The following is a 13,016-nucleotide window of genomic DNA, read 5'->3' on the forward strand; positions in this document are numbered from 1 at the left end:
TGGAGTATACCACCTCTGAAAAAGCACTCTGTGAGTGAAGTATGAGCCAGATTGGATCAAGAGGAGAGGATTTATGGTTCAGATAAGGATTATGCCATGACCATAATCTTTTACTTAGAAACTTGGTTCAAGATCACTGCACACTCTTTACCCAAACGCAGTATGTGGGTAAGGTTTGAGCCAGAAAGGGCCAAAGGGTGAGAAGATACATGTATGCTCCAGACGAATGATGTCCGATGGAGAAATGGACAGATCGACAGACCGATCACTATAGGTCGCCCACAGAGGGGACCCTAATTAGTATATATCTTTTAATTTGACAGCAAACATTTAGAATTTGGTTATACACATTAAAAATACTTTTAATGAGCATCTTAAAATCAAAAGCACTTGACATTATAATTTTTGTTCATACTGTATACAGGATTATTTTTTCCTCGTGTAATTTTTTGCCTTTCACCCTTGAAAACAGTTTCGCCCCGTCTTGCATTCGCCTAGACAGTTTTTTTAAAAGAGAGATAGTCAGAGGCATTGGAATTCGCCCAGTTTTAAATTCGTCTGCTGACAATGAAGGCAAAAAGGGTGAAAATAAAACAGGGCAAATATTTCCCTGTATACCATAATAAAAAAATATACCCCTTACCTAATAATAGCTATTATTAAGTGAGGGATTTTTTTTATTCATCCTCGGTTGATAAAATCTCATCAGGTCTATAAAACCATTGATAAAATGATGGGCGAAAATAATACGTACATGGCAAAATTGTTATCACATTCCATAGACTTCAATGTCACCTTGAGGGATGAACTCTGTGCCAGTCTAAAATTTTTCCAGCTACGAACTGTTTCATATACATTTACCTTATCAGATCCATAAACTTCCCCCATTTCAGTAAAAATCTGCCTTACAAAATGACCGATTTTTGTTCAAACTTTTATCTAAGCTCTAATTTCTGAAATATTCTCAACCTGTTTCCCAACCATTTTTACAACAGTCATTAAAAACTGGCTCTGTTGAAATAACTATACCGTAAGTTTAAAATTATGTGGAGCTGAAGGCTCTTGTTTATACCGTTTGAAAGGTATTTAATAGAACTATTCAAGAGAAATCGTGCAAAGCATCATTGTGCTGTGCTATGATACACATTGCAAATCGAACAGCCCTTGTACATTTTCGTCGACCAAACTAATAAATATATATTTCAATGAAGCACTTTAACCAAAAATGAAAAAAATAAAATTTAGTTTAAATTGTGACATTGTCCTTTTTTTGATGTGAACTATCAGATGTACACGTACGAGTATATTCCCTTCCATTATCATTTAGTCAAGATTTACAACAGATCACTTTTAATAATTACTTCAGATAAATCATTAATTTTGTTCCTTTAATTGCGTTTATTTGATTTCCCTGATAGAGGATAGTGTCCAAGGCCTATTTTTAGTAATTTTACTGTGTAAATTTAACAAGTTTCAACTTTCAAAGGGGGGGGGGGGTACATAATTCCTTTAGATCCACACATGTGTGTAAAAAAAATCCCTTAATATGATGGTAATGTTTTATTATCTACATTCCATAGATAATCTATATCATAAATCTCTAAAACAAACTAAGTAAGGCACACTGATTAGGCAAGTTCATTGGTGAAGTTGATTTTAGCTGTCCTATATTTGGTCAATTTTTCTTGCCATAGCCAATAGCAACACATGCTTTGTACACAGATGTCTCCTTGATAATGTCCAGCATATACTTTGCAACATCTCTTCTTGATATCTGAGTTGCACTGTTGTCTAAAAATTGCCGGCCATTTTCTGCTATGACTGGTTGTCCTGAAATTGAAAAGACCTGTTCTTGTCATTTGGTTTTGATAGATTCAAAGTGATTGTTAGATGGGGGTTATTTGTCATTTTTATGATTCAGCAGCTTTGCTATATGTCATTTTTTTAAAAAACAATTTGGGCATGCATTTCTAAATAATTCCAATGTCAATTTGAAAACAGAAGTATCTTCTCTACATTCAACAAATTTTTAAAAAATAATCAGTACAAATTTTACATAAAAAATTAAGGAAATGATACAGAACATTTGTACATTCCTTCCATAAAGGTGGCAATGACCTACCGATTGTACTATCCAAAAGAAAATCTTAATTACCGGTTCAATGGTAAGTTTTGTTACCTGTGCTGGGTTGGTTTGTGAGACCAGGAGGTCTAACAACTGTGTAGTCAATATCTTGACATTCCTTGTTGAGATAATCCTCCATTTCACCCATGTTGTGTAGTAGGTTACCGATGATCAGTGGTCGTAAAATCCATCTAATAATGAATGGTTCTCCATCTGTTGCTGTTAAGGAAATTGTTACATTTACATGTAATAAATAAATAAAATACTAATCTAGTTTTACCATAATATTGTACAAAACACATGTACAGATATACATGTATTTTGTTTCCAGCAAAACTGTATATTAAAATCATTTACTAAAAGCATTTGTCAATAATAATTTCCCTCATGTTTTTTATTGGAACTTAAGGAGGTTGTGTGGTCCGTGAACAAATCAAACATCAGATCTGTCTTTAAAATGATATTTTTGGCCATAAACTATCATTTAGTTTAAAAAATAATCCAACTATTTTACCTTACATATTTTATCTTTTACCAATCTCTTTATACAGAGCTCTTCATATAAAGGAGGTAAATATAGTATAAAAATTGTCAAAATCATCCAGGCCTCTTAAGAGTTTCTATCCAGAGCATTAACTCAGTTATAAGTCTAATATTAAATAAAATTTGCTTCCCAACAATAAAATTTTCATTGCCAACAATGCAGCTAGTTTAATAAACACTATTTGTTCTATTTGCATGACATTGTTGACATTCATTTGATAGTGTTGTAATGATGCTGTAATGATATTAAGAGCAACTAATTTCATCACTGTGCCCCCCAAAACAGTTGCTGTCTAAGGAAAGCTGACTTGCTGTTCTCCTCATAGCCAGTAAAAAGGAGCATGACATTCATTATCCCTTGCTGGTAATCTTACAGATGTAATACCTGCAGTTCCCCAAGCTGATACTGCTATAAGTCTCTTGACACCCGATCTTCTCATTGCCCCAACAATGCTCTTCATGGAATCTGTGTAGAGGGTACTAGGAGTCCATCCAAACAAGGAGGCTTGACCTCCCAAACAGGACACCACTGCATCTGAATCCTTGAAATGTGGTGCCAATTCCTCTTCCTTAAATATGTCCACCTTACATACCTAATGTAATAAGAAGCAGAGTTCATTTGCAATACCAGTATGTGTGTAGCAGATAGATATAATGGTTTAAAGTAACTCACCTATTGATCTGTATAATATATTTCTATGAATTTTGCTTTTATTAGTTAATGGGTTTCTAATTCTAAAAATGTTAAAGGGGCTTGGACACGATTCGAGATCAAAAATTTTATTTTTTATTTAATGTATAAAAAGGTAAGAATTGATTGTTATGTAAACAAAGCTTGAGTCTTATAGCTGTTTACAAAATGAAATGTAGAGAATTACCATTTCTTAGACAAAATGACATGTCAAAAACAATTCAAACTAACTCAATATCTTCATATATACTATTATCAACAAAAGAAAGTAACATTTGATTGAAACTTATGCCAATACAACACATATGTAAAAAATGACAATATTCGAGCGTTGTTTACAAAACAAAGAATCATGAACTCCGTATCTTGCCTAACTTGATATTTGACTTTCAAATTTTAACATAACATTATAAACTTCTATATTTATCATTATAAACATTGACAATGGAAAAATAAAATTTGAAAATTTTAAGTCAAATCATGTCTAAGTCCCTGTATTATTCAAATGCAAACAATTCATTCACAGAAATTGAGTTCAAATTTGATAATTTCCTAAAAAAGTGATAACCAACAATTTAAATTTTTTGTTCATTTCAACAAATAAAATACATGAATGCTTTAAATTGTGTAATGTTTCATAGATAAAATGACCAGAATGTTTATGTTGGTCAAATAAACCTCCCAAAGTTATTATGAAGGAGCATACTTTGTAAAAATGAACATCAGAAAATCAGACATATATCAGAACTAAGGCCAGTGATAGAGATCATATTGGTTTTGGGACTAAGTCATGCACGGATCTAAAGGGCCCGGGGGGGGGGGGGGGGGGGGGGGTTCCAGAATTCCACACTTGGAAAATTCAAACTTATTTAATTCACATTGTTAATTTTACAAAATATCGCATCAGACCCCCCTCCCCCTTCCCTACCACTGGCAAAAAAAATTATCCCTCGGACCCCACTTATAAAAGTTTTCAGGATCTGCCCATGTACGCGATTCGTCGTTTCATATGAATGCAATATGGTTCGAATTCGCGATTATTTCGGGGGGGGGGGGGGGGGGCTAAATCGTCTTTGATCCAGGTGAGCTAAAAACAAGTGGTTTTTTTAGACGGTGGCTATAAATAGCCACGGTCTATTGCTACGGTCCTGACCGGAAGAGTATTTCTCACAGGGACCCTAGCGGATAACGAACGATAACTCTGTTAGGTACATGTATATGCAGTGTTTTATCTATACGTGTCGATTTCAGTATGAGAACTAATAATCTTATCAGATATTTTAGCACTATAGCTGCTAATTATTTTGTACATACATTTAAATACTGTTTGAAATTGTGTTTTCCGTTACCCTGTCTGTTTACGCGGTATTAATAATTTAAGCACCAACTGCCAGTTTTGACGTTTAACTCTGTATCAGGACTGCATAAACTATATCACTGCGATAATTGGTCACAATTATTGCTTCTTGTTTTTTTTTATGATATAAATAATTGTCAGAAACACACTATTTAAACTGGTTTGCCATTTCATATTTCAGCAATTATGCTTCATCGATAAATTCAGCCATTTTCAACGCATTAGTTTGGGTTGAGCAGTATATTTTTGTTGTTGTAGCTTATTCCAAAGAATTCACAACAGATACTGACCATGAACATTACATAAATTACATTTTATTGAACTTTAACCGCCAATGGCACAGTTTCTTCTACAGGTGTGCATGTGTTTTCAAACACACAAAACTTTAAATTTACGTAACATAAATGTGTTTAATTTTCGACTGACCTGTGATTTACAATGTACCTTATGTTGTACCTCACTCAGTCTGTAGAAACATTAATTTTATTACAGGCACCTCGATATTCATCAGACAATATTTACTGCAGATGCTGACGCTTTACTTGCTGCTGAATTTCTCTCAAACACGCTAATCGACGTCGGATTGTAAAATTCACGTGCAAATCGAGTCGCCATTTTAAATGTATATAAACTACATTTTACGATGTTTCAAAGATTTTTAGTTCAGATTTTTTTTTGTGAGAAAAAACATGCGATATTCCATATACAGTTATGGTACATTGTGAACGGTAATGTAAGACATAATAATTTTGTTAACTAAACAGTTTCTGTCGAATTTTTTCACAATGAACTGAATAACTCAATTCGATGAGCGAAGTACAAATAGTGACTTTAATTCATATGCGCCCGTCCCTGCTAAATGTATTAGAGAATCTTTTCTTTGGTTTGGGGGCATTTTTTCACTAACAGATAACATTATTTACATTTGTACGTAAACATCGCCCCGTTTGTTCTCAAATAATTTTTAATAGTCCAGTCATTCTAGCCAAAATATGACCAAACCTCAAACTAATTGCAACAGAATGTTCTTCTAGTTTTCCAAGCTGGTTTAGGTGAACTGTTGAACATAAAAAAAATCGAGAATGTTTGGATGAAGGGAAATTGTTAATTTTGGGTGAAAACCTTGGATTTTGATGAAAAATCGCCGAAAACTGGAAATTTGCCGTGACTAAAAAACAAAAATAGCAACGGACTAAATTTTTAAGAAAGTCAATAGATCGTATTACAGTTATGATTTATTTCAACGTTGATGAACTGCAAAGTTCAGGAAATTGAAAATTTTGGGTGAAAACTTAGGATTTTGATGAAAAATCGCCGAAAACCCCAAGTTCTATAAAGTTTCCTTATGGCTGGTGCTCTAACCACTGAGCCATTTCATTCACAACAAAGTCTGTTGTGTACATGCTATATGAGACTATGACCACGAATTTACGGACTTGTATTATATTTCTAAAATGTTCAATTGTTGAGCTACAAAATGACATTTTTGAACTGTAGTAAGTCATCTCTCCACATTTTTGTTAAGTAAAATCGGTTTAAAATCCATTAAACCACATTTAGACTGTAAAAAAAAAAATTATTGAGCTCAGACCCACTCTATGTAAGAAAATGCATTGAAGTTATAAAAATTACACTATTAGGAGGTTTTGACACTCATACGCCAGTTTAAATCAATATATTGCAAGTATTTAAAATATTTAAAGATTACAACCCGATGTTACGTTAAATATACATTGTTTTTAATTATTTTTTTTTTTAAAGTATCAGATTTAATGATATTTTTAATTTTGCCGTATCTAATCATTCCTCATATGGGCATTTTACACGCCTTATTCACCCATTCTCTTTAATTTTATTCTTTGCATGTACTGGACATTAGATCTAGGGTTCGCAAATCCCGGCAATATTTTCGGGAAGCTATAGTTCTGTAGCTGAGCAGAATTTTACAGTCATCTTTGAAGCACATTTTTTTGCCTTCATGTTTCATTATTTATCGCAAATATAGCATGGATGTATACGCTACGGCCGATGTAGCATTGCGTAAAGTGATGACACTTTCTAACCGGTGTGTATTTCAATTGCGAGTCGCAACAAACTGGCGCATTTATATAGGCCCGCCTATTTGTAAATGCATGTTGACAAAATGATGCTAACACTTGGAAACAAATGTCGAAGCAAGTTCATTATAGAGTTGTACATGTACTCGCGAGTTATAGTCCAGTCATTCTATGGTTATACCTCAAACTAATTGCAACAGAAATGCTTTGCCAGTATATACGATGGAGAAGAGAGCCGCCATGAAGACTTTCAAGCGGACTTTCTTTCGGTGAAATTTGAAACCAACTGTTTTGCCAGTTTGTTGCGACTCGCAATTGAAATACACACCGGTTAGAAAGTGTCATCACTTTACGCAATGCTACATCGGCCGTAGCGTATACATCCATGCTATATTTGCGATAAATAATGAAACATGAAGGCAAAAAAATGTGCTTCATAGATGACTGTAGAATTCTGCTCAGCTACAGAACTATAGCTTCCCGAAAATATTGCCGGGATTTGCGAACCCTAGATCTAATGTCCAGTACATGCAAAGAATAAAATTAAAGAGAATGGGTGAATAAGGCGTGTAAAATGCCCATATGAGGAATGATTAGATACGGCAAAATTAAAAATATCATTAAATCTGATACTTTAAAAAAAAAAATAATTAAAAACAATGTATATTTAACGTAACATCGGGTTGTAATCTTTAAATATTTTAAATACTTGCAATATATTGATTTAAACTGGCGTATGAGTGTCAAAACCTCCTAATAGTGTAATTTTTATAACTTCAATGCATTTTCTTACATAGAGTGGGTCTGAGCTCAATAATTTTTTTTTTACAGTCTAAATGTGGTTTAATGGATTTTAAACCGATTTTACTTAACAAAAATGTGGAGAGATGACTTACTACAGTTCAAAAATGTCATTTTGTAGCTCAACAATTGAACATTTTAGAAATATAATACAAGTCCGTAAATTCGTGGTCATAGTCTCATATAGCATGTACACAACAGACTTTGTTGTGAATGAAATGGCTCAGTGGTTAGAGCACCAGCCATAAGGAAACTTTATAGAACTTGGGGTTTTCGGTTGTGGGTTCGATACCACCAAAACTTAAAGATTTATTATTATTTTATATTATTATAAATATATATTATTTATAATTGAAAAAATGCTTTTGAAATTGTATTTTACGACTAAACCAAATGGGCAGTTGCACCATCTTATTCCCCCATCTTCTTTATATACACAGCTGTACGGTCAGAAAAACGTGCGTTCAACTTGAATTTTGTTTGTTCGGTGTTTTTAAAAACTTTTTTTGTATAATTAATCAATATTTGTTGTAAGTTTACTAGAAAAGTTTAATGTAGCAAGTAATTTATGCGTGTTAAAGTGTACCGAGAAGCGATAAAATATAGCATGTGACTTTCCCGAATTCATTCAAATGATTTGAATAAATCCATTTCTAAATACAATTATTTTATAGAACAAATGTTTAAAACCTTGATAAATGAAACTGCTGCTACTGAACGTTGTATGATATTTTTTAAAAATTTCATTCACTTTCGTTGTGAGCAAATGGAAATAATCCACTAAAGTCGAAGATAAAATTATATTGATTTACTCTTCTGTTTCATGATGACGTGCATTCCAAAAGCAATACCAGTTTTATCAAACAGGTTCTTGTAAACCCATTCCGTTTTCTTTACACCTAAATGTATTAACTTACTATGAGGAAAAAAAAATGTGATGGTCCACAAGACTGCAACTTTTTTCCCGTGAAGAAATTGAGGGAAATGCTGTCGAGAGGGACAATTAAAATACTATATGTATGCCCAAATAGTTAGTAAAAATAAGTATTTTATCATATCAAAGCTTTATTTGTTCTCGTTACTTGAGAAATCTACAATATATTTAAAGCATAATAGTCCAATCCACACTTTTCAAAAGTTGTTCCCCTTTGCGGGGTCAACCCAAAGGTCAAAAGGGAAAAAACCAAAATTCCCCTTCTTCAAACAATCAAATATTTGGGCGAACTGTTATGAAATCTCTTTGGATTTGATTTATTCATTTAATATGTGGTGGCAACCCACATATTTAATGAGTCATTCAAACGGGGTTTTAATGTCAACTGATATAGATACAAACATATTGATACAAAATACAAACTTCTATACGACAAAGACTACAGTACTGTGATAAATCTTTGGGTTTTCCCCAAAAGATGACGACCAAGAGACACAGCATTTGTAAAGTGTAGATTGAGATCACAGCTACGATTTCCACAGAATTATCCATGTAGGAAACTCACGACCAGTTGTGCGAGTAAGCGTTAAGTATTAGTGCATGTATGCGGTTTTCGACAAAAATAATTATCATACATCACTCATTGTTACATGTAATATGCCACTTTCAAACGACACCACCGTCTAACAGTACTTTCAGTACTTTGATTTTTTATAGTGAATCATGCCAAATGAGATCGAATGCTAACTTAAGTAAGGTTCAGTAACTTACATATGCTATGTCTCTGCATTATGAAATACATGTTGACCACTTCAATGAATTAAACTTTAGAAATCCATTTTACAATCACACGAGCATATGTACACCTGAGTGACGGATTGCATAACATATATTCCGGGCGACGGTATTTACCTGTAGGTTGTTGTCTTTGACGGTCAGCTTGTCCGGATTCCTGACTAGTGCTACCACGCTGAAGCCTCTTTCTAGGGCTTCTAAAACTGTCTGTAATCCCGAGGGACCAGTCGCACCCAACACTGCGATCTTCATCGTATTGCTAGCATGTGGTTAGCAAGCAAACATTTTTATCTCGATCCTCCGTTCTTGTGATATATTACGGAACACCATAATCACCTTTATATTGAAAACTGATTTGCGCGAGTTTTTGGTTTGTTTTTTTTTTGGGGGGGGGGGGGCGCTTCCCATTCACCCCCTGGAAAATTCAAATTTCCAAAAATATGCCTGGGACCCCCATACCCCCAAGCAAACTATTCCCTCGACCCGACCCCCCCCCCCCTCCCCCACAGGTAAGCAAACGCGTTATATAGGGGTTATGCAAACTTATCTGCAATGATCGCTACAATGTACCTTCATAACCCGCATGAATCATCTTTATTGCATATTTTATATCTTTCAAATTAATAAATTGACCGTTGAAAGTATGTAAAATTAACTAAACTGTTGTTAATGTACATCAGTTCGTTAGCAAAGAAACAGCAAAATCGTCTCCTATGGAAATTTTAGTCTGACATCATCATGATTATTTCGTGAAGTCCGTAATTTTTGTTAAGTTGCTGAAGGTTTCGACCAATCCATAAACCAAGGGTGTGGATTTCAGAATTGTCAGTTTCTACAGAGCTATGGATTACAATGAATAAAGCGAATCATACATAGTGGATGTAAATATATTTTTATAAATAATGTCTTATTTTTACAAACATTTGCGGTCTACAAAGTCTAGCCATATGTCATGGGATACTTTTATATGAACATAGTATAAATACGTAAAGCACGCAGTGACGTCGTCAGGCTCTCAAGTATGGAAGAATTGTAAAACTGACCTAACTCATTTGCTTTCCACTAGTGGCAATCAAACTAAAGCCATCGCTACTAATAATACAATAGTAATGTATTGTCATGTTGTAGATTTTGAATTTACCGGGTGGCAGTAAATACAAAATTTACAACATGACAACTTTGTAAATTTTGTATTTACTGCCACCCGATAAATTCAACATTTTCAACATGACAGTATATGTAACCCACAGCAAGTGTCCTCCTATCAGTTTGAGACAAACTCAGTCTATTCACGTTGTATCGGTTTTGAAAGAAGGAATGGGGATGGGGATGGGTGGGGAGGGGGTGCAGTCAATCCACTTCGCCAACCGTCAAAATTTAAATTGGGAAGGGGAGGGGGTATAACCTTGACTCAAGATTTGATCATTTTATCAGAAACCATTTTTTAATTTGATCACCCTAATCCGGGAGGAGGGGGGGGGGGGGGTGATAAAACTTTTGTTATACTAGTAATGGTATGTACATGTATTCTTTGTATTTCCCTTTAATTATTACAAACTCACTCCTAAAAAAGTATGGGCAGTTCTTTTAAAATTCAATTTTCTATATTCTATATGTAGAAAAGTGTCTGCTTTGAGGAAAAAGTGCGAGGGTGCAGGCCTCCTTGTCCTCACCACCTCCCCCGATGATACGTGTCTGCAATCAGTCTGCCATCTGCATGTGTAACCTTCTAATTGTAATCTTGATTGATATTGCCAGTGAAAAAGTACGTAACCCGAGCGTTGTTCTGTAACCGTCATAAACCTATGAACAGCAAAGAAAGCAAACGCGAAGGAAAGCATTTCATAATAAATCTTAATAAATCAATTCATTTATCGACAATGTACATGTTAAAGGAAGGGAGTCAAATCGATCTGGAATTATGTCGACCTATCAATGATTAGGGTTTATCCAATTTTTTAGCATTAAATTAAAACGACACACCTTTAACGTCGTAGCGCGTTTCTCCTTACCAGGAATTATGAAATGAATAACTATATGACCATTCTTTACATTAGCATCCATTTTCTTTATATTTTTACTATACTATGGATAAGATACTGGGAAATAAAAATATCAACAGACATGTATATATATTTAAAAAAAACCCATCGACTTGTAACAATTAAATAGGTTCATTACTTAAAATATACATGTATTGATTTGAACAGGTGTTTGCATACCTAAATCTTTAAATAAAATAAATTTTAAAACCTCGATGCCTTTTTTTTTAATAAAATTGGACGGTGCTCCATATCTTTGTCATTATCGGTTTCATAGATAAACAAACCAGTTTCAATCAACAAAAAATTGCAGTGGTGACCCGCTTTACATTAGAAATATTTAAACAATAAAATGCTTTCTTTGGGGATTCATTTGGGATATGAAGGTAGCGACACTGCAGAAAAAATACATAACCCGCGTTGACGGGTTATGTAATTTTTTTTTTGGCAATGATCGCTACCTTCGAATTCATAACCCGTATGAATCATCAAAGAAAGCATTTTATTATTTATATTAACATCTTTCTTTTAACTAATTAATAAATTGATCATGAAAAATTAGTAAAATTCACTAAATTTACTATTAACATGATTAATGTACATAAGTACGTTAGCTAAAAGAAACAGCCAAATCGTCTCTTGTGAGACTTTCATGATTATTTCGTGTAGTCCGTGATTTTTCTTAGGTCGTTGTTGGCTTCGACTAATCGATAAACAGGGCGTGTCAATTTCAGTCCTGTCACACTCTTGTCAGTTTCAGCCGTTGTAGATTTCGACCAATTGATAAACGGGGCGTGTAGATTTCAGTATGCCTGGCTGCTTCCATTGAGCTATGAATTAACTCTAAGTTTCTTAAGATATAGAGGAAATAATACTTGGTAGTTTTCAAAGGCTTTCCCCACAAAAATATGCCGAACAGAAATTTTAAAACCATAATATTTTTGTCATGTAATAGTGAAAAATAACATTTTCGTAAAAAAATAAATTCAGCATGGAAATGCAGCTCATATTGCTAATTAAATCACCAGTTTTGATTTGACTAAAATGCATGGCTCAGTGATAAGGGAACGGGACGTTTCGCCCCTATTGACGTTTCGCCCTGAGACGTTTCGCTCCTAAAGACCTTTCGCGCTGAGACGTTTCGCACCTATATTATTTATTATATATATTGCGATGTTTTCAGGCAAATATTATATATATATATATATATATATATATATATATATATATATATATATATATATATATATATATATATATATATATATATATATATATATATATATATATATATATATATGCATGTACATATGTAATTAAACTTGACTTTATTGAAAACATATCTACAAATGTTCATGTTTAATGTGGTACATTCACTGATAAGTTTAATAATGTAAAAAGCGATTATCCTATCCACGTTCAAATATAATTATGTTTGTTTAGCAATCATTATTAAGTGTCTGAATCGGTTTTCTAATTAAGATATTATAACTAATTTGGAGGCTCTCCATGTCAAGCTAAAGAGGAGAAATTAATTAAGAGACGGGTGTTAATTATGAGAACTAGCGGCTACATATGCGAAGATCCCTTCTCCATTTTCATCATCATCAATTCAGTGTTGAAGTTGAAAGATTCATCTGAGAATGTCTGGTAAGTAATATAAATTTGTTA

General features: G+C 33.6%; 1 protein-coding gene across 1 annotated transcript; it reads right to left on the reverse strand.

The window, feature by feature from the left end:
• Positions 1-1,545: 1,545 nt before the first annotated feature.
• LOC105333834 (flavin reductase (NADPH)) lies at positions 1,546-9,633 on the reverse strand. The gene is made up of 4 exons (XM_034474244.2): positions 9,421-9,633; positions 3,054-3,261; positions 2,180-2,344; positions 1,546-1,830 (listed from the first exon to the last, which is right to left on the reverse strand). Exons 1-4 carry the CDS (start codon positions 9,553-9,555, stop codon positions 1,676-1,678), a joined length of 663 nt encoding a protein of 220 aa, XP_034330135.1. The 5' UTR covers positions 9,556-9,633; the 3' UTR covers positions 1,546-1,675.
• Between the last annotated feature and the right edge of the window lie 3,383 nt (positions 9,634-13,016).

Source organism: Magallana gigas, chromosome 8 (assembly GCF_963853765.1).
Source record: "Magallana gigas chromosome 8, xbMagGiga1.1, whole genome shotgun sequence".
NCBI classification, from domain to species: domain Eukaryota; kingdom Metazoa; phylum Mollusca; class Bivalvia; order Ostreida; family Ostreidae; genus Magallana; species Magallana gigas.

What these genes read in the sequence shown, in the direction of transcription:
- LOC105333834 (XM_034474244.2), bottom strand. Translation starts at nt 9,555, where the DNA reads ATGAAGATCGCAGTGTTGGGTGCGACTGGTCCCTCGGGATTACAGACA. An exon ending in TCAAAGACAACAACCTACAG is followed by an intron (nt 3,262 to 9,420) that starts GTAAATACCGTC and finishes TTATTACATTAG; the next exon opens with GTATGTAAGGTGGACATATT. An exon ending in CACAAACCAACCCAGCACAG is followed by an intron (nt 1,831 to 2,179) that starts GTAACAAAACTT and finishes TTTCAATTTCAG; the next exon opens with GACAACCAGTCATAGCAGAA.